We start from the raw sequence: 21,902 nt of genomic DNA, 5'->3' as shown, positions 1-21,902 counted from the left end.
AAATGGGAGACAATGGGAACACAGAGCTGGAGGTGAAGCATAAGCAAGAGTGAGAAATGTCACCTCTTTCAAGACTTCTCATGGATACTGTGAGCAGAACTGGGAACAGGGCCTGACTCCCAGTCCAGAGTTCTGTTCACTAGGCTACACCACCTCAGCTAGTAACAGATTCAGTTTAATTTTCTATTCTGAACCATAAGACCTATGATGTGGCTGCACACGTTGGCTCCCTTAACAGGCTGGCTGAATTAAAAAATCACTATGAGCAAAGCAGGCTTTTACTCCATGATTTTTACTCAGTAAAAATACGTTGTTTGTCATATTCTATTAATTGATCATGGAAACCATTAGCTATTCATTCATGACACAGACAGCGAATGAAGAGTGTTTCTGTTCTCACACTTTTCTTCCCCAGAAGTAAGTATGTGAAAATAAACCTGAATAATTTTTCCAATGAACCATGGAACTGGTTGAAGATCCATTTTTTTTATATTTTCAGTTAGTGCCTTGACAAACAGGTCATAGTCTGGTGTAGGAAGAACCACTCCAGGAAACAGGTCAGATATGATGCCCTGTTAAGGAAAGACAGAATAGAATACTATTTAAACACTGATTACAAAAAGGGAAAATCCCCAAAGCATAAAAATCTACAAGTAAAACAATATTCATACAGATAACAGGGGCTTAAGAGGAATTGTCCTCAGCTGGACAAAACTAAACTTCTAGGCAAACTGTAGCCATGAAAGTATTCTGTATGCGTGAGACAGAAACAAGCGTCTGCACTTTTCATACACACACCGATATTGTAAAAGGAAGCTTAACCTTCTGCAAATTTGCCCCAAAAAGTATTACAGGAAAGGATGTGAAAGTGGTTGAAAGAATTTCAGTGATTAAATAGAAGGGTATGTGTTCTGAAATTTCAGAGCAATGACTCTGTGTGTGCTTGTACCCTAGCTTTTAGGTCTTTAATATTGATTGCTTTGTAGCTTAACATAGTCTTTATTTTCTATTAAAGCAGCATGCAAACAGAAACTTCATCGTTTTCATTCTGACTTCAAATTTCTAATTGACCGTAATTTAGTTGTCCACATCTCTTTTGCAGCACAAAGCCAGAATGCAAACTTCAAAGAATGGTTTCCATGAATGAAACAGCACAAAGTGACTTTTAGCAAGATATCTTATAAAACATTTTATAGAATAACTTAAAAGGCACCACTGAAAGTTTGTTTTTCAAAATAATACTAATGGAACCAAAGAGTGCATCCAGACCAGTGGACTGAAATAACTCTACACTAATATGGCAGCATCTAGATCAAACTGTTCTAAATTAAGATAATGACCTGTTTCTGTAGGTTCTTATAACGGACCTCATCATCACAAAACTTAAACACACTGGTCTGATAGCTTACCTGAAACAATGGCACGTCCTGTGCCAAGAATTTGGCCAAGTTAACATCCAGCAAAGCCCGAAGTAACAATATGCTTTCATTTTCAGTTGGGTACTTCAGTTTTAAGTTTCCTGCTGCTGTCAGTACAGATTTAACAGCACGCATTCCATAATCATAGTGATGCTGAGATGACAGCTGCTCAGAGCACAAACGGTAAGTGGCAACAATTTTCTGGGCAAGACTGTGGATATTAAAATATCACATGTAGAAGGAAAACATCTCACCATGCAAAGAAAATAATTTAAGTACTTATATACACAAAGTAACTGCAGTGATTATCAGATATATCAGCTGATAAGATGGCTCAAAACACCTAGGAAGCAAAACTGTAGATTATGCCATGCCAGAGAATGTGTGCGCCATTTAGGAATTCTGTTTGATATTATGATACATTTTCCAAATGATCCTGTGTAGAGGTGCATATCTGTCAACATGAGGTGGTAAATGAGAATTGATGACAAAGCAGGAGATTAAAAAGTACTTTCTGGAGAAACAGAACATGGACAGCCTTCCAGAATTATATGACTCAAACCTTAGAGAGGAATGAGGTATATCAGACTCAACTGAGGTGGAAAATTCAGCACGTCTTACCTCCGAGAGTCCAAAAATCCCATTGAATAAAGTGAGATTTCTCCAATCAAAGCATAATCTGGAACCATCATGGCAACTGTTCGGAACAGTGCCTGTAAGAAAAAATGTAAGATATAACTTAGACTATGGAATATCGTAATAACTTGCGCTTGTTTTGTAAGAATAGTATCTCTCCATAAATTCATTAACTTCTATACTCTGTATTCCATTTTCATGACTTTAGAAATCATCTGAAATCTATGAGATTGCATTAGAATTGTTACTAGAACTGTGATCTTATCAAGAGGTTCAAAGCGTCTGTGCTAAGCACTGTAGGAACAAATGTTTAGAAAGAGTCACAATCCTAAAGAACTATTAATAGAGGAAGAAGGAGGTGTCATTCATCTCACTTTCATAATAGACAAACTAGCACATGGTGTGGTTAATGTCTTGTAAAAGGTCATGCAAAAAATTGTGGGAAAGCTAGGAAAAGAACTAGGACCATATCAGTCTCTCTGCAGTGTCTCAGCAACTTGCAACGTTATAATAAATTTAAATTGGGATTTGGATAGCTAAGCCATTGTAAACCATGAGAATTTCCACTTAGAGAGAGCACAGTTAAAGCTGTGAACGGATATTAGCATGATTAGACTGAGACCTTTCATCTGTGCATTTAGTACAATCCTAAACACTTACGAAAGCTTAGCAAAAAGCACAGCAGAATACACTTGAATGGGTTATCAGTGTACTATTTGATTGCTGCCTTCCTTTTCTTATTACAATAGACCAGAAGTTGCAAATTCTGTTTAATTTCTACAAGAAATCAGGATTCTAGATTTACCTTCAGATTATCAGGCAGCTCTGCCCGTCCAGCATACCCAGGATTCATTGTGATAAACACAGCACAAGCAGGATTAAGAGATATCTCTGTCCCTTCAAAGATGAATGTTTTGAGTTTGCGAATAATAGCTTGCTGTATGCTAAGTATTTGTTGGGCAACTACAGATAGTACTTCAACCTAATACAGACAGAACAGATTGGAAAACGTAAGACACTTGGAGACAATATAAAATGTTTTTATTTATGTATTTTGATGGCTATATTTGCATTCCTCCAGGTAAAAATCACCCTGTGTCTGATAACTGAGCCTAAATATTAGCTGTCTACTGAAGTGATCCTCTGAAAGTTAGTGCCACTATTCCCTATTTGACCAATGTAGACAGATCAACAGAGGCTTCTAAAAGCCTCCAAAGGGAAATACCATCTGCCTGAATGTAGACATCTAAGTTAAGTGGACAGGAACTCCCTCTGGAGGCCTCCAAAAGCACTTCCCTTTCACCTCAGACGACATAAAAGAATTTAGGCTCTTCAGAAAGACTGATTCACTCAATGTCCCAAACTGAGGGTAAATGTAAAGAATGGGTAAGGCAGTCTAGGGCCAATCTTCAGTGCTTTAAAGTATCAAGGTAACAGAACATTGGAAAATGAGAATGCTAACACTTGAATTCATTAAAAACCAAGTTACAGCAGACAAATGGAGAAATTAAGGTGTTAAGGCTACTAAAACATACAAAATAGATCTTCATGGAATTTCCGCATTTACTAGTACTTACTTAAATCTAACTCCATCAAAATAACAATAAAACTTATCCAAAGTCATTAGTTACCAAATTAAAAAAAAAATAAATAAATCAGAGTAAGACCAAGGAGGGGATTAGATGTGTCTGGTTACACAGCTAGTTAACCAGGTCACTCAGTTAGTGACACTCAGCTAGTCATCACAGGAATTCCTCCACTGGGATTTGTCTGTCTTGTGCTGAACATGGATAAACACAGCCCCACAGCTGTAGCTTGATTTCTCAAGAAGAGAAGGACAGTTCTTTGCCAACAAATGAGTGTCACATACAAAAGAGGAAATTGCACAGGAACAATTTTTTCAGCTAAAATAACCCAGAACACAAGACTTCTGCAACACAGCACAGGTAGGCATGTGCTCCTACAGCAGGCAGCTGAGTACCTATTTCTGTGTCAGTGATTATTGAAACAAAAGAGGCTATACCACAAATAAAAGTAAAATATTGGCAATAATGCTCTCATATCTAAACTGAAAACTTCTTGTGTCTTAAATTAAAGCTTTATCATTTTATTTGTCTGAGTTAAAACGTTACCTCAATTCTATTGAACTCATCAAAGCAGGACCATGCACCAGACTGTGCCAGCCCCTTAAAGAACTTGCCCATTGCCTTGTAATCGAGACCATCGGAGCAATTAAAGACCACACACTACAACAAAAACACAGAGAGAACATCTCTCAGTATTAACACAAAGTCCACTATAAAATTCTTAGCATCTAAAATGGGAAGGGATTATTATTGCTAATTTTGGATCACAACACTAGGATGCCGTATAGACATAGTCCTAAATGTGTGCTTCTTACCAACTATTTCTGTGAATAAAGTATAGATACAGAACAAGCAGTACTTGCTTAAGAATGGCATTTCAAGAAATATCTACATATCCAAACGTAAACAATACAAAGAAAAAAGTTTGTATTTTGGTACCTGCTTAGCTAGTGCTTTTGCTAGATCTTTTGTTGTTTCTGTTTTGCCAGTCCCAGCAGGTCCTTCTGGAGCACCACCAAGATTTAATTTCAAGGCACCCATTAATGTCCTACATAAACAAGAACACAGGCATTAGAAATAGTAATCTTTAAAAGCAGATTGTTTCTGAAGGGATGGATAAGTATTTTCCTATACAGGTTCCCCTGGAAATTATTTACTTGTTCCCTACTGACTTTGCAGTTTGCCCTAAAAACCAGTATTGTCTCATAACCAATTCCCAATTGTGGAAGCTCACATTCACCCACCTGACCTAGAAGGAATGTCAAGGCTTTTTATTACTTGCACCCACCCTGTATATCCTCAATTACACAAGCAAATGCACAGTGCCATAAGCAAAATGGCACAGTTTGCAAAAACACACATTTTCATCAAGTAGCACTCCTCATGACAAGAACTTGAAGCTGGCTTTATAAATGAAGTCAATCTTTAGAAATGGCTGAGAAAGCATAAAGGTTGTTTCATAAACCTGGGAATCACATTGCTCTCCAAGTGATTTTCATACTCAAAATGAGATCCCTGTTAACACTGGAGTGATCTGATTATTTTACAAAAGCCTCATTCAAAGGCTTTGCCACCAAAAGCAGTTGTTAAGTTGTGCTGAATAGAGTCCGCTTGCTCATCGCTTGCACTGAAACTACATCTGGCACAGCTGACTGCATAGTCTTAGTTTAAGTTGAGCTAATGCTAATGACAACAACCTCAGTTTACAGCTAATGCACCAGCCACATGGCTCTTTCAACACCACTGTGAATGCCAGAAGATTAAGCATTTGCCAGCATAGGCATTAACATAGGCACTTTACTGCAAGTGTCTTCTACACGATGGTGGGTTCACACCTCAGAGCTGAAGTAAAATCTTTACATCCTCACTATATATTTGCCTGGAGATACTATAAAGAAAGTTCTTTAAATCTTAGATCTAAAATTACCTGCTGAGATGACCTGTGTCTCTAAGGTTCACCAGAAATGAAATACCAAATGCCCTTGAATACTTCAACCTTGGGGGATGAAGTATTTCCATTTCAACCTCTTGCAAGCAAGTGGAGGAACAGGAAGTTAACTGCATCCAAACATCTGTGAAGGGCTCTATAATTACCTCATTTATTTTACAGGCAGGCATACCCGACCTATATGTCTTATTTCAAGAAATTAATTGACCAGTGCTACTGTAGAGTTCTTTACAGTTCCAGTACCATGAGCTGCCAGCTTTATTCAGAAACACATTCTTGGATACAACAGAGACTATTACTCTACTGGTGTAGAAACCTATATATTGTACATATTTTACCATATTTGGGCAAAGAAGATATGTAAGATTTGCCTCCAAAACGCACAAGAAAATCTTAGCTGCTGAGGTTCCTGCTATTATTAACTATAACAAATGAAAGTAAATATAGATCAATCCAAAAAATGAAAACATTATTCATAGACAACATGGCTTTACCTATAACATCGATCTGTTAGTGGGGTTATAACCAGACGTAGAGAATTGCCCAGATACTCATAACCATATTTGGCTTCTGTTGTAATCATTCGCACTATTACATCCTTCTCTTCCCAGTAGTATCTCAGCTGAGAAATCCACTGGAAGTCATGCAGATCTGTGACTTTGTCTTCAACCAGTTTTGCAACCACATCACGAGCTGCAGAGTAAGAGACAGATTATTTGAAAAATCTAAACACTTCTACTATGTTAGTTTACTTAAAATAATGTATAAGTAAACTAACATTTACTTATAGCTATGTAAGAGTAAATCAACATTTAGAGTAGTAGGCTGGCTTTCATGTTAGAAAGGAATCTGCATCTGTTTCGCATAGGGAACCAGCTTAATTTAGATTCCAGTGCCTGTTCTAAGTAGATGGGAGATAGTTGTGCAGGACTGAGCAATCTCCATTTGCCCAAAGACACTGTGCAATAACTCTGTAAAGGTTGTTTAAAGTTAGAGAAAGCATTTTAGCTGCCTCTTTCGAATATTTCACCCAACTAATGATAGCAGCACTGCCCCAGATGGAACAAGAGTACCAGAAACTGCACATTTACCATGCACATCAATGACAGTAAGAGCTCCAAGTGTCAGCCGGGCTCCACTGGACAGCTTTCCTCTCACTAACTCAACAATGTCCCCAATTTGTAGATTGCTCTTCTCCAAGAAATCCTGTCACAGGAGCAGAACACAGGCATTAACATAATGCTGTAGCTAGCAGTCCTTAAGGTCCCATGGGTGCAGTCATTGGAGACAACCCTTCCAGCAAAACATAACAATGGAAGTCCTGGCACTACACAAACATTCATATACTGGTATTTTATTTTACTATGAACACTTCAAAAAGCTTTATGGCCTGAAAATAGTGTAAGCAGAAGTCTTCTCTTTCTTCCTAATAGAAATGACAAAATCCTACAATAGGAGATGAGCCGATTCTCTCTGTTGGGTAAATTTGGATTAGATTCCTTCTGTAAATTAGTAGTAAATTGCAAATTAATAAAATTAATAGAAATCTAAGATTCTCCTAACTTTACTATAAACATTTTAAATTATTTTCTCATTTAATAATGAGAAAGTTTAATGAAATGAAAGATTAATGAAGTTTTCATTAATGACCTAGACAACAGGACAGAGTGCACCCTCAGCAAGTCTGCAGATGACACAAAACTGGGAGGAGTGGTTGATGGACCAGATAGATGGGTGTGCTGCCATTCAGAGGGACCTCAACAGACTGGAGAAATAGGCAGACAGGAACCTCGTGCAATTCAACAAAGGGTAAAGTCCTGTATCTGGGGAGGAATAACCTCGTGTGCCAGTACACCCTGGTGGCCAACCAGCTGGAAAGCAGCTCTGCAGAACAGAACCTGGATACTGGTGGACACCAAGCTGAACATAAGCCATCAATGTGCCCTTGAGGCAAAGAAGAGCAACAGCATCCTTGGCTGCATTAGGAAGAACATTACCAGCCGGTCAAGGGAGGTGATCCTTCCCCTCTAGTCAGCACTGCTGACACCACATCTGGAGTGCTGTGCCAGTTTTCAGCTCCCCCACAGAAGACAGACATAGGCATACTGGAGCAAGTCCATTAGCAACCTGGTTTAGTTGGCCCTGTTTAAACAGGGGTTGGACTACATGATGTCCAGAGGTCCCTTATATTCTGTGATTCACTGTTCTGTTATTCTTTCTCCTTTTTCTTAACCTATGGATTGTTCAGGATATTTTCTTTGAAAGCAATAAAAATTTTCAGTTCTGACCGTTCTGACTGGATATGTGGAGTAAGATCTTCAACTGGTATTAAACAACACAGGCAAGTTAAATCTAACATATTCAGGAAGGATACAGAAACAGAGCTAACATTAAAATTTAGTATTTGGTGTAAAGTTTATTAAAACTTTACTATTTCCACATTTAAAAAGCAGCCCAAACACTCTGTTGACAGAATTAATCCCCAAATAAATCCTCATCCACCTAGCTCAGTTAGGATCAGACAAAAGCTCATTGAATTAATCAGAAATTATTTCCATTACTTGAGCATGTGTTTGATTAGCCTCAATGAAGTGATACTTAAAACCGTTGTGATGACAGAGGCACTACAAACACATAAGGAAAGTCTCTTGTATGAAATAACAAACTTGGCTCCTGCACCTTTATCACCAGGAGAATCTAGCAATAACCAGACAAATAACTGCGCCATTCTGTAAGGAGAGATTTCTGCCTGGACATTTTCCTGGGGCTTCACATGTAAAGACAGGAGTTAGAAATAAAAATACATAGTGCTTAACAACAGTCTATCACATCTTGTTTGGTACTTTTATTTACACCAGTACCACTTGTAAAAAAAAGTAATACAATTCCCCTCAGTGGGACTTCTCCTGATACACATCAAAGTAAATGAGAACAAGCCCCTGCTAAGACACAAGAAAAAAGGGAATAGACAGAAAATAAAACACACTGCATGAGTAAACTGTAATATGTTGTTGACTGAGGATCTTCTTTGCTAGAAGGAGCTTTTTATTACTAAGCACTAAACTCTGATTAATTAATAGAAAGGTAGAAGAAAATCTTACTAATAAAGTTCCCTTCCTTATAGCCTCAGACACTTCTTCTGTCCAGTAAATGGATGAAACGCAAATAACCACCTGTCCAGGCCACTGAAGTACCCACGTTTTTCGAGGAACCTTAAACAAAAAGATTCATTCCAGACAAAGAAAGGCATATAAACACATTAGATTATGGCACTAATGACAATTACTTTCCCCAAATTTCTTTTGTCTCATGCTGTAAATAAATTAGAATCAGCATGGAAAGCTTTGATACTTTTTCTTCAAGAAATTCAGAGTTAAAACTTCAAACTGGTACTACTGAACAAGGAGAGCTGGATTCCACTTAGCTTCAAACATGTTTCCTTGGTTAAGAATTTGAGCAACCTGTTGATGTACAGTTGCTTGTGAAATCTATTTTATACTATAATTCAGGAACAATTACCTTGATATATCCTCTTATGCCATCTTGAAGAACTTGTCTTACACTGGCCAGCATCATTTCCTCTACTTGCAAAAGCCATTTTTCTACCATGCCCTTCAAACAAGAAAAACAGTTAAGAGTCAATACACATTTCCTGATTATATTCCTCTTAAAAGGCAAATTCTTTGAAATGTGTTAGGCTTAAATATGCTTTCTTCTGATCTAGATGTGGTATATAGGAGAAAAAAAGGTTGAAATTTCCCGAATTCTGACAGCCACTACTGCAGTTTAACACTGTCAGAAGGCAGGTAAATCAAGCTAACTCTAAAGACAATCCAGCTGAAGAAACAGCTGGATATGTTTCAGATAAGTATAAACAAAAAATGCAGATCACAGCTTCCATGGTCAGGATATGTTTTGTTCCTGGAGGATTAAGGGAAAAAGGGTATCTGTAACTCACAACATGCCTCACCTTTCATCTCTTTTTGGTTACCATACAGCAATTCAGCTCCATACCTTCACATTCAGAATAGCAGAAAAAGCTGGAATTGAGATACTTTTCAAAACTTACAAACTTGAAGACCACAACAGTGGAATGGTGCTGACCTAATTTTAATTTAAACAATCTTGTAATTATCTTATATTCACAGCGTACCATTATACCTTAACGTTCAATTTTTATTGTGAAATCACTACTAGTTTTAGCAACAGCCAAAACAGCGTGAGTTACTCCTTGCTTATACCAATGGGAGGCATTAGTAGAGTGGGAGTAGAGTAACAGAGATCCTGCAGTTTAAGATCGATTATGCCTTTCCTTTGTCTTCCTGCCATTCTCTACACCGGCCCTGCTCCTCTCCTGCTTTCTACAGCCACTGAATAATGCAGGTCTAATATGCCTAATAAAACAGTATTCAAACAGTACTCTTGCCTTGGTAGGACCTTGTGTGCAAAGAAGGCAGACTGTTTCTTTACTTGCCTAGGTGCTACTATTTCTACTCAGCCCCCTTTCGAACTAATGCTCTGACTCTCCTCTGCCAGTCATTCATCTTTTCCCTCATCCCTCTCTGTTTCAGCCATGCTGTGCAATGTTATATACAAATGTATATAGAGAGCTTGGGTTTTATATATATGTGTGTGTGTGTGTGTATATATATCTATGTATTATCTATCTATCTACATCTTAAAAGTAGTAGGTGCATAAAACTGCACAAAAGTGCCTAGAGGAATTTACCCAGAGTTGTATGTCTTACTCCTTTTTGTAGGAAATCCTTTTTGTTCTAGAGTACCAGTCTGCACTCTCACTTCCTAAACACCTTTCATGATCTGATCCCAAATGTTTTAAACCTCATTCCCCAAAAAACATACGCTTTCGGCAAAGTATTAATTTAATATCGTATAGTAAAAAAAAAAAAAAAAAAAAAAAAAAAAAAAATTACTTTTGCATTTGCGGGATAGATTTTATCTATGAAAGGAACAATTTCTTTCTCTGAACTGATCATGCCTATGATCTCCAGATCTTCTGTGAACTCCAGTTTAGCAATTCCTTCAAAACACTTCTTTAAATGTGGTTGTACTCGAAGGGGATCCTTTGTTTCGGACAGTATTTCAAGCAGCTCCTCATTAGACAGGAAAAAGAACCTGTTAGAAAAATACAATTAATGAACGTGCACTTTCCAAACATGAAAACAGTCATTAATAATCTACTATATGCAAGACAAATTGAATTGGGTTTATTGTTGCTTAGGACACTAGTGTAACAGAGAGGAAATTATTGTCTCAAATCCCTTTTCTTAAGCAATTTTTAACATTATAAAACTCATCACATCTGTTTTTTTCAGAATTTCAATATGACCATCCTTTTACACAGAGGAAGAAAGAAGGGTTCTCAAACTCACGCAGGGAAGACTAGATATATCTTTACAGCCAATAAAGACCTTGTAAAAACATATATGATTATGAGGAACAGGATTCTGTAACTCCTATGTATCACACACCTCTGCACAACTGAAGAGGGTAGGGCAGAGACATAATTGCAAATCAGCCATGGGAAGGTAGCAAGTTCCTTCAAAAATGCCCTGTAAGTGATAATGTGTTTCTAACCATAAGTTTACACTGTGCTAGACGGATTTTGCCTCCCCACCTCTGCCTGTCCCTGGCATTGCAAATTTAACTGGAACTGAAGAAAATGAATGATGCCTAGAAAAAACAACAAGTTTTCACTTTTTGTTGCATGGGACTGTCCCACATGTGTTTATAAAATGAGACTTTTCAGTTCAGCAGAAATGGTTTGAAAAAGCTTACATACGGCTTTTTGTCTCTAACTTAGGCCTGTTTAATTAATTTACCTTGGGAAAAATAATCTTTTCTTTTCCAAGTAAGTATTCAATCCTTTCTGAATGTCTTCTAAGAGAGTATTTGCTTCCTGAAGTCTGTCTAACATCATGGGTTGTTCAGTTGCTACAAGTACGTTTGTGTCTTTCACCTTTATAAAAACAAATACACGGCAAAAACTGCTAGAAGTTGCAATATGTTTGTACATTAAAATTGTTATCATCAATCACATATATTGCAGGAGACTAAAAAGCTAGATATTCTTCTCTGTAGTGTGCCTTCATGTTATTAAATATGTATGTATTATTTGATCATTCTGCTTTTTCAGACTGTCAGTTTTACCAGTTTGAACTTTACAGACAATAATGCAACAAGGAAATATCCACAGGAATTAAAATCTTTGGCACTTGCTCCTGTGTCTGGGCTTGCTACATTTTTTTCCATTCACAAATAAATTCTGTCAAACAGAGCCACAGTACATAACAATTATTCTCTGTTCTTGCCATCTAGGTTGCGGTTTTTCTTTCTGATAACATTCCTCCTAACTTGAAAAGATACACCTCTTTCAGAACAAGCTTCATCATTCACAGTCTGAGCTGTTAGACAGGTCTCAACTTCTATTTTGTTACACTGATTATTTCAACATCTTTATCACACAATCACACACTCCCAAGGTTTTTGACAAACATCTCAGCTCACACTCACACTACCACTAAGTATCTGGCTTCTTACCCATTTTCTTCGTTATAGGGAAGTGAACGGGACACCCAATTGCACTTACTAACCCCATTATCTTATCCTGACATGCTACCATCTCAGTATGTATTCACCAAAGTTTTGAATAACCATGTGTCGTGGTTTAACCTCAGTCGGCAACTGAGCACCACACAGCTGCTCACTCACTCCCCCCGCACCCCGGTGGGATGGGGGAGAGAATTGGAAGAATAAAAGTGAGAAAAAACTCGTGGCTTGAGATAAAAACAGTTTAATAATTGAAATAGAATAAAATAATAATAATAATAATAAAGAAGGAGGAGGAAGGAGGAGGAAGAGGAAGGAGAATATACAAAGCAAGTGATGCACAATGCAACTGCTCACCACCCACCAACCAATGCCCAGCCAGTCCCCGAGCAGCGGCCCCCCCGGCCAGCTTTTCCCCTAGTTTATGCACTGAGCATGACGTCCCATGGTATGGAATGTCCCTTTGGCCAGTTGGGGTCAGCTGTCCTGGCTGTGCCCCCTCCCAGCTTCTTGTGCACCTCCAGCCTTCTCAGTCGGTAGAGCATGGGAAGCTGAAAAGTCCTTGGCTAGTGTAAGCACTGCTCAGCAACAACTAAAACATCGGTGTGTTATCAACATTATCAACGTATTATCAACATGTGTCCTAGTTTCGGCTGGGGTAATTTTCTTCCTAGTAGCTGGTACAGTGCTGTGTTTTGGATTTAGCATGAGAATAACATTGATAACACACTGATGCTTTAGCTGTTGCTAAGCAGTGCTTACACTAGTCAAGGACTTTTCAGCTTCCCATGCTCTGCCAGGTGCACAAGAAGCTGGGAGGGAGTATAACCAGGACAGCTGACCCGAACTGGCCAAAGGGATATTCCATACCATATGACGTCATGCACAGCATATAAACTGGGGGGAGTTGGCCAGGGGGCGGTGATCGCTGATCGGGGACTGACTGGCCATCAGTTGGCGGGTGGTGAGCAGTTGCATCACTTCCCCCCCCAGCTTTTATTTCTCTCTCTCTCTCGTTGTTTTACTTTCCATTACAATTTATTATTATTATTATTTTATTTCAAGTATTAAACTGTTCTTATCTCAACCTATGAGTTTTCTTACCTTTGCTCTTCCGATTCTCTCCCCCATCCCATGGGGCGGGGTGAGGGGGGGGAAAGGGTGAGTGAGCAGCTGTGTGGTGCTTAGTTGCCGACTGGGGTTAAACCCCAACACCATGCCACCACATATTAGAGAACAACCATATGCGAAACAAGCCATTCAGTTGCTCTAATAATGTGTAAGCCTTAAAAGCCTAATCCAAAATCTAACTGTATCCAGAGCAGGCTTTCTACAGATTGTCAGTGAACTCTGAAGCAGATTCTGAAAGCACAAATCATTCATCTTTCTACCTAATTCTGATCATTTAACCATACAAAAGCCAGAAAATTTAGAATTAAAATGTTACGAGCTCTAATTCATCCTGCAATATCCAGCCTTTACAGAAATCTCAAAGCAATAATGACATATTCTACCACTTCTACTGCAAGACTAGATTTTGGTGGGCTTTAGTAAAGGATTTTCCACTCCGTATTATACCTTCTTGTGACTTAAATACAAATATCTAACTCCAGAAAAGCTAGTATATCGTCATGATAGTAATAATCATTGTTACCAGATGTGCATAAAAATACACAATTTATTAAATGCAAGCACTTACCACTTGTGCCATAATGTCCTTCCAGTATGTATCCACAACCCCAAACTTTCTGCCCTCTTCAGGCATTTGAGCTATAATGTCTTCTGAACTAAAAATTGGTTCCAAATACAACCATGTTGCCTGACATTTTAACCAGCTATCTAGAATATCTTGCATTAAACACAGCTTATCTTCCCAAGCCTGTAATGAAAACATTTAATATTTAAGCAAAATCGTATCAAGAATTAATCTATACTGAGGAATCAAAGAACATGAGTCGCTTGGCTTCAAAGAAAAAAAAAAAAGAAAAAAACAAAGAAAACCACAAACAATTGAACAATTTTAAAAGAGGGAGAAACTTTATTTAAAAAAAAAAAAACAAACACTAATAAACATCTGAATATTTCTCATAAACGATAGATGTATTCTTTCACTAGCATTTTTTACAGCAAGTTGTAGGAGAACTGCCTAAGAAGCGCAGAGATGACTAGCATGCCCATCCAGAATCTCTTCTTTTAATTCTACTTGTGTACTCTCTATCTTATCATCAATGAAAGGATAAAAGCTTAACAAGGTATTCAGCAGACTGAGTAAATGTCAATTCACAGGCCCTATATACAGTGGGTTCAATCTTTGGCCCTCCCAAAAAAGCTCTAGCAGTACAAATTGGTTTTAAAACCAGAGAGAGATTCTTTCTGAATAAAGAATTTCAGATAGCATTGCTTTTGTGACTTTGACAGTCTACAGTGTAAGGGATATGCAAGGGAATGTATTGCAGGGAGGAAACACAGCCAGCCTGTATTGTTCATTACTCTGCAAGAGGTACATGGAGATTGTTAAGGTAGCTCTATATTAATTGTTCCCTTTCATTTCACCAGCTCTACTGGAAAGCAGAACTTAGCTTCACCTATGATTTGGCTAAGTCCACAGGAAAGGATAAAATTTAGGTCTTAGCATTGCTTACAAATCATGACTATTAGGCCAGAAAAAGTGATATTAAATACCGACAGGAAAGAAGTCTCTGCTTTCTGCATAATCTTCCTGTTAGAAATTCATCATCTTTAACAAGGATCACATCTTTATGAAATAGTAGGACAGCTAACAAAAAAGGCTTTGAAACCCTTAAGGATCATGCCAATACCAAAGGATTACAAATAAATTATCTCTCACAACTGACAGACCTATACCTTTTTACACAATGCAGCAGTATTTGTTTCAATCAACTGACCCATTCCCAAGACATTCAACTAAAAACCCATGCTTATAATGACTAGATTAGAAATACAATTACAATTTCTTTAAGTTATAAAGCAAGCTTTGCATGCATTTCTCTGGAAACCATTAATTCAAAGCTCTTGAAGAAAAATATGAATGTGTGTTCTTAGAAACAGTTAAAAACTATCATGCCAAAATACCTTAAAGCACTTAGGGAAAACATATTATGAGAAACACAAGCTCAATCAAACCAGCTTTTCCTTACCCGGCATTCAGCTTCTATTGGTTTGATGAAGGGAGAGCCACACATTGTCTGAGTCTTAACAATGTGATCGTCCAGCAAAAGCTGGATGTCATCAATTGCTGACAGGATGCTGGTGTTCTGTAAATACATCATATTTTGATAAGGCAAACAGCAGTTGCTTTATTTCACCGCTCTTCAACCTCACCCTCATTCAGCTTCCTGTTTCCCCCTTCTCTATAATGGTTGAAGGTAAGAAAGTAGCAAGGCATTGAGAAAGCCTGCAACATGTCTGAAGATATGAAATGGTATCTCCACTGTACATCTCTGCTTCAAAGGTCAAGAGATAGATTGGTTTGTGAATGGGAAGCTAGCCAGGGATGCTAGTAACTTCTGACTCAATCTTTTGGACTGCATGCGATTTCTCGTTTCTTCTGGGCAAGTTAAAATTGCACTACTGTCCAGCTTTCCATAAAACACTGCAGAAGCTCTCAGGCTTACAGATTTGTTAGGATGAATATGTTGAGATCACAAGTTATCGATACTAAGGTCCAAATGTAAGGATATATAGTAATGGAGACATTTGCCCAGGCTCTGGGGTATAATACCACTTTCCACCATGCCACAATGAATCAGCAGTAACTTCCCTCTAATATTTCTCAACTGGTATTCAGAATCAAAGTACTTCTTTTCAACAACATATATATTGATTTCGTGTTTACTCACAGTATCCCTATATTTCACCAGACTGAACTGCATGTTGATCCACTCTAATTTCATTTTCTCTATTGATTTCTCTAAGGAATACTCCTTACTTGCAGCTGCTCCAATAGGTTCCAGCCTAAATTGAAATGAAACATATCTTTGAAATGTTTTTGCAACATAGCTGAAGATTAAAAAAAAACAGTTGTAGGTAGAGTTGCATATCAGGCTACCTTTCATATGGATTTGTTAGTAATATCCTAGACTCTTATTTCAGGGAATATTTTTGCAATTTGAGGCTCACCAAGATAGAGATATTAATTTGGAGATAAATACAGACAGAAAATTCTGAATGTGCAAATTAAGTGGTTTCGGAATATCACTGGTTTTGGTGCCTTTGTGCTACAAGAACAACTGACAGTTCCATCCGTAGCTTGATAAAATACAGCTGATTTTATAGCAGGGTCAAACAGCACACAAAAAAACCCCAAACAAACTAATGTTTGGTATCTGACATATGAAACACAGTGATTGTCATAAAAAAAAAAAAAGAGAGAGTAGAGTAAGCTTCTTACTGATCGATATATTTTGAGAGTCCAAATTCCAGTATGTTTTTAAGAGTAGTAGTTTCATCAGGTCTGATCTCACATCCTACAATTTCACTAATCTGAAAATAAAGTAAGAAATAAAATCTATTATCAAGATGCATGTTTGTAACAGACTTCTCAAACAGCAAGAAATAAATGCTAAAGAAGTATTAATGCAACCCCCAATTTGCTTTTCCACCATAAATTAATTTTCCACCATTAATTCAAAGAAGCTCCTGCCTGTACCATTAAAAATTTCAAAACTGGATATATCATGTGACAGGATAAAGGATATTCTTATTGTGAAATACAGAACTATTACTGTATTTCACAGCATGGAATATATGGAGTAGTATATTGAACTGTCAGTTTCTGTGGTAGAATACTCCACAGCAAAAGCAGAGTTTAAAGTACCTGCTCCCAGTGTCTCTCCTTCATTCCACGATTGCAGGCAATTGACAGGACAGGAAGATGCTGTTTAAATTTATCAAGCTTATATTTCATAGTTTCTGCTAAGCGTCTAGGCCCAGCCAAATCTGGAAAACTCTTACTGAGCTTGTACATAGTCCTCCACATATTTCCAGTTTCTTCAGCAATTTCATCAGCATTCAACTTCTGGAGAGATCCTGAATACAACAGTATAAAAAAAGCACAGCAGGCACATCAGCACAAGGAGATTGCCAGGGTGGTTTATTTACAGGTATTTATAATCATTCTCCTTTAACTGGAAATCAATTGTGTTACAAAAAATTATCTTAACACAAAATCCAAGTCAACAACTGTATTTCACACTGCTTAACACAGCATTTATTTCTTCAAAATTATTTTCTCACAACTAATCAACCCTTTCAGCTTCTACTTAACTAAGTGAAAATGACACGATTCATCAAATGAACACCAAAGCCTCACCATTCATCCATTCCTCAGATTTGGTATGGAAATTATACGCTGTTATCCAAAGTTGCTCAAAGGGTTGTTTGTTTGCAATTATAGTTTGCAGTAGAGGAAATTGACTCTTCTCCTGCTCAAGTAACTCCTCTTCTTTATTAATAGCCTTTAAGGGTGGGTGGGGAGAAATAAAAAAATCGTATTTCCATCAAAAATTCCTACTGTTGTTTAAACTTTTAAATAGGTAATATTGAATACAATTTTTTTACATGTCATAAAGCCAGCCAGATTTGTAGATTTAGGCCTATGGATTTTAGGTAAATAAGGTAACTGTGTTCTTGAAAATTCCCCTAGTTATTTGTTGATATCTTTTATTACTCAAATAATTTTTTAAATCTATATCTATTTTAGAAATAGATAATGCACCATGGCATTCAGTGAAACCAAGGCTCACAAGTTACCAACCCACTTTGAAACGTGGATGTAAGCTCCTCAGTCACATAGGCTTATAGGAATTTTTACTTGTGATTATTTTTTTCTATTGCAGAAATATCTGGGAGCTCCAACCAAAACAGATATTAATTGCTGTGCTTATTCATGGTAAGATATTGTCTTTGTCCAAACGACCTTACAGTATAAATCAATGTGCAAAGATTTAGATTAAAAAAAAGTATCACCTTCTTCATTTCACAGGTAGGAAGGTGAAGCACAGAGAAATGCCGTCTGAAATGCAGACACTGAATTCAGATTGAGTCCCAAGTCTGTGTTTTTACAATGCTGACAGACCTTTCATAAAACTTTTCATCATTCAATGTAAGATGCAGGTGGAGAAACTTAAAGATCCACATTCCAAGATAATTTTTAACTTCATGTATTCGCTAAGCTGATTGACATGTCATTTAAATTGTGTGGATACACTCCTCATTGTGATCATGTATTAAGAAACTTAAACTTAATTACTTATTCTAATCTACCTATAACAACGTATCAGTGCTGTTAACTCACACTATTTAAATGTACTAGATGCCTTTAAATCAGATTAGGAGTGTTGATATGTAGGACTAGCAATTTATCTAAACCCTAAACTCATTTAATTGGTTCAATTTTCTCTTTTGAGCGGGACTTAATTAAAATCTTGATCCTTAAGGCTCCATATATGCAGAAATCTCATTGTCTCACTGTGATTTAGAAGATTAATTAAGCCTCACAATGCCTGTGAGATCTCTCAAAGGTAACCATTCTCATTTCCCAGCAGAGGCACAGCTAAGACGAACTATTCAACCTGGAACCACACAGTACACTGGATGGAGAGCCCTGAATAGAATCTAGGCATCTTGGTCTTCAGTTTCCTTCTAGCATCAGAAACTTCCCTTTCTGTGATATAACACATATTTAATGCCTATAAGCAACTTCTGGAAATAATACACACAGTTGAAAAACACTTGGTTTTAATTAGAGGACAAGCAGAGGGACTGAAAACACAGCTCCAGCAGCACAAACTATGGTTCAGGGAAAATGCCACCTCCCTAACATTCTGCTCCTGCCAACTCTGCCAGAAGAATTCTGTTTTCCATGGATAGCATCCTGCTACTACTGACTGCTTGGAAACACTGAAATTCAGGATTTCAATTTAAAAAAAACCCTAAACTTTTTCCCCCAAAAAATATGTTCTTCAACTCAGCAGTAGGGACAACTCAGCATACAGGGACAAGAAGATATTTGCCACGTGTTTGTGAGTTTGGAAGCTTTAAAGCCATCTTGACAATATATGGCCAGAACCCTGAAAAAAACAGGGACAGGAACCAAACTTTTGCTCATCCAGCACATTGCAACCCACTCCATACTTGACTAATAAATACTAACCTCAAATTCTGTTAGTGCATTATCTAGATTCTTATTGAACTCTTTAAATTTCTCAGCGTTGTTCTTCATTTCTTCTATGGTCATGACATCCCGCTTTTTGTAGCTTTCTACTTCTTTATTATAATCTTCAAGAGTTTTCTCAAACCGAGAACGCCTGAGGTAAAGATAACTAAGGTAATATGGATGTTCTGTTTATTCCTTTTCAGGTTTCAATTATTTTATTAGTTATAACAGGCACTGTCAAATGAAATCTGATCTCAATACTAGTGTAAAGTAAATACAGATGCCAGTGAAAACCCATTAAACAGTTATATCAATACTATGCAGTTCACAGGATTAGAATTCAAGGTTCATTTTCAAACCCCCCCATTGATTTAGTTCACTTATATTTGCTACCTTTACTACCTGGAGGAAATAAAGGAAGAGTGAAAACAATGTAACAAAATAATGCTGTACTAAGCAATATAACAAGATAAAATTATGACTATTCTAGCAACATCCTTCATTCCTCCTTTCAGGCCTATTTAAGCATAGGAATATTCTAATCCACCATCATCAACAGTATTTATCTGTTATCTGAGATCTCCATAATACTGTAAACCAGGTTTCTTCCTTACTTTCTCAGCTCCCTTCCAAGTTTTACTTCTTTGACATTATCTCCCTCTTACTGATAATGAGATTCTTCTTTTAAAATACCCAGTGAAAGAAAATGTCTTAACACCATACCTTTCAAGCAAAACCACCTCTGCATGGTTCCTCCTGTTACACAACTGATCTCTACTGTTTTCAAAGATTATCTCAATCTGATCAGGCCAATGGAAAACTGCGCTGTTCAGGTTTATGTCATCATCTAAAATAAAAAATATATAGACATCTTTAAGAAAATACCTTTTAACCAATGACCTAATGGAATAGCTGTTGTGAAGAGTAAGCAAAATAGATAAAACTACATTTAGTAATAAGCTGTCTAAGAAGCTACATATTTCAAGCTGCTGGATGAATTATCTTTGCTGCAAAGAGAACTGTTCCCTAAAACAAGTTAGATTGATAGCAAAACCAAAATCAAGTTAAGAATGTGAAATTGTCTGAATAAGACCTTAGCTAGGCAGAGAAAGTTGGTAAGAACAGCTATTCCAGAATATCAATTCCACTCAACTATACACAGAGACAGACCACTCCTAACTAAATATATATATAATATACCTACATAAGGTGGATAAAAGTAAAGTTTAAATCATTTTTAGTCCACAATGTATAAATGCTGAATTATTCACAAAAGCTAGAGCATAACTACCATGAGCAGACATCTCCATCTTCATATTTATCTATTTGTTCAGTGCACTTAGCTCATTATGACTAACTGCAAGACACATGCTTATAAACCCAGCTACAAAGAATATGTAATTATGAAATACTGTGCATACAAACACTCCAGTCCAAAATGTAACACAAAAATGTCCTGGCTTCCATAGGCATCCTAATTTTTATCAGAAATGAATTCTAATAAACATGACATATCCTAGTTATTTCTATCGCTGTCTGATCGGAGAGTATATTCTGCTTAAGGAGAAAGGATCATCCTGCCACTAAAATGGGTATGCATTTATATAACTGCTCTTCGTTTTTATGTACGGCAAAATAATACAGCAATCTGTGAATGACACATTTTTGCTTTGAATAGAAGGGCAAACTAAAAGCAACTTCTACAGATGTTTCTTCCATCTTGGAGAACAGCCTTTATATTAACTAAGAACAGCAAAATGACAAAAAGCCTCCACTGATCTAATACTAAACTGCAGAGATGCAAGTTCTCACACTTTCCAAAAGCTGTCATAGAGCATTCAAGACATTGCTTTTTAGATGTTTTTTCACCGAAGACTTTTTATTGAATAACATAGAGGTGTAACACCATTTGGCCAGATTACATGACATCAATCTGATAACACCTAAGACCTTCTCTAAAACACAGAAAAAAAGCACTGTCTGTGCTGTATGCCATTTCTCCAACCATTCCTTCCTGCATTGGTACATTTTGGCCTCTACTAAATTCTGTTTATTTCTTTTCTGTCTCTTTTGGAGCTTTCCATTAGCATTCTAGAAGATGCAACATTTATCCATGCAGAGCCCAATACCTATATGTAAGTATTTTCATATGGAGACTTCTATATTCTGTAATTGAGACATACAAGAAAGATCAGCATAGCCCATGAGGAATTCCAGTCTGTGCGCTGCTTCAGCGACCTCTTGTCTCAGTTTTAAAACAGTAACTTCACTGAATTTCTTTAAGTGTGCATCAAATTCCACTAGCTCTTCAGTGTTCAGAGGCACCTCACTTATTCTCTTTGCAATTAAGTTATATTCATTGCAAATTCTACAACAAGAAGAAAACAGACATATCACTGGGATCGTAAGTGAAGAGAGATGCAAGACCTTGTTAATGAAGTTTGTCTTTTAAACAAGAATATTAAATTTCTTCATAAATTAAGTACTCAGACTGAATACACACAGCAAATAGGCATTTATTAAGGATGCCATTTTACTCTGTACGATCAGTTCTATTGTCCTACTAC

The 21,902-nt window shown here is 37.1% G+C and overlaps 1 protein-coding gene across 1 annotated transcript in view; it reads right to left on the bottom strand.

The window, feature by feature from the left end:
- DNAH3 (dynein axonemal heavy chain 3) overlaps positions 1–21,902 on the bottom strand; it is a 72,536-nt gene that overhangs the window by 26,974 nt on the left and 23,660 nt on the right. Inside the window, exons 15-35 of the mRNA XM_076350647.1 lie at positions 21,519–21,703; positions 20,059–20,182; positions 19,333–19,486; positions 17,491–17,635; positions 16,996–17,207; positions 16,570–16,661; positions 16,019–16,133; positions 15,317–15,433; positions 13,858–14,037; positions 11,432–11,568; positions 10,523–10,724; positions 9,108–9,200; positions 8,690–8,800; positions 6,680–6,794; positions 6,083–6,281; positions 4,580–4,688; positions 4,187–4,300; positions 2,860–3,036; positions 2,040–2,131; positions 1,410–1,629; positions 438–572 (exon numbers count right to left, since the gene is read on the bottom strand). Coding sequence (XP_076206762.1) covers positions 438–572; positions 1,410–1,629; positions 2,040–2,131; positions 2,860–3,036; positions 4,187–4,300; positions 4,580–4,688; positions 6,083–6,281; positions 6,680–6,794; positions 8,690–8,800; positions 9,108–9,200; positions 10,523–10,724; positions 11,432–11,568; positions 13,858–14,037; positions 15,317–15,433; positions 16,019–16,133; positions 16,570–16,661; positions 16,996–17,207; positions 17,491–17,635; positions 19,333–19,486; positions 20,059–20,182; positions 21,519–21,703 — 3,028 coding nt within the window. The remainder of the gene's footprint in view (positions 1–437; positions 573–1,409; positions 1,630–2,039; positions 2,132–2,859; positions 3,037–4,186; positions 4,301–4,579; positions 4,689–6,082; positions 6,282–6,679; positions 6,795–8,689; positions 8,801–9,107; positions 9,201–10,522; positions 10,725–11,431; positions 11,569–13,857; positions 14,038–15,316; positions 15,434–16,018; positions 16,134–16,569; positions 16,662–16,995; positions 17,208–17,490; positions 17,636–19,332; positions 19,487–20,058; positions 20,183–21,518; positions 21,704–21,902) is intronic.

The sequence above is a fragment of the Aptenodytes patagonicus genome, chromosome 13, assembly GCF_965638725.1.
Source record: "Aptenodytes patagonicus chromosome 13, bAptPat1.pri.cur, whole genome shotgun sequence".
In the NCBI taxonomy this organism is placed as follows: domain Eukaryota; kingdom Metazoa; phylum Chordata; class Aves; order Sphenisciformes; family Spheniscidae; genus Aptenodytes; species Aptenodytes patagonicus.
This window is presented reverse-complemented; position numbering and strand designations above follow the sequence as displayed.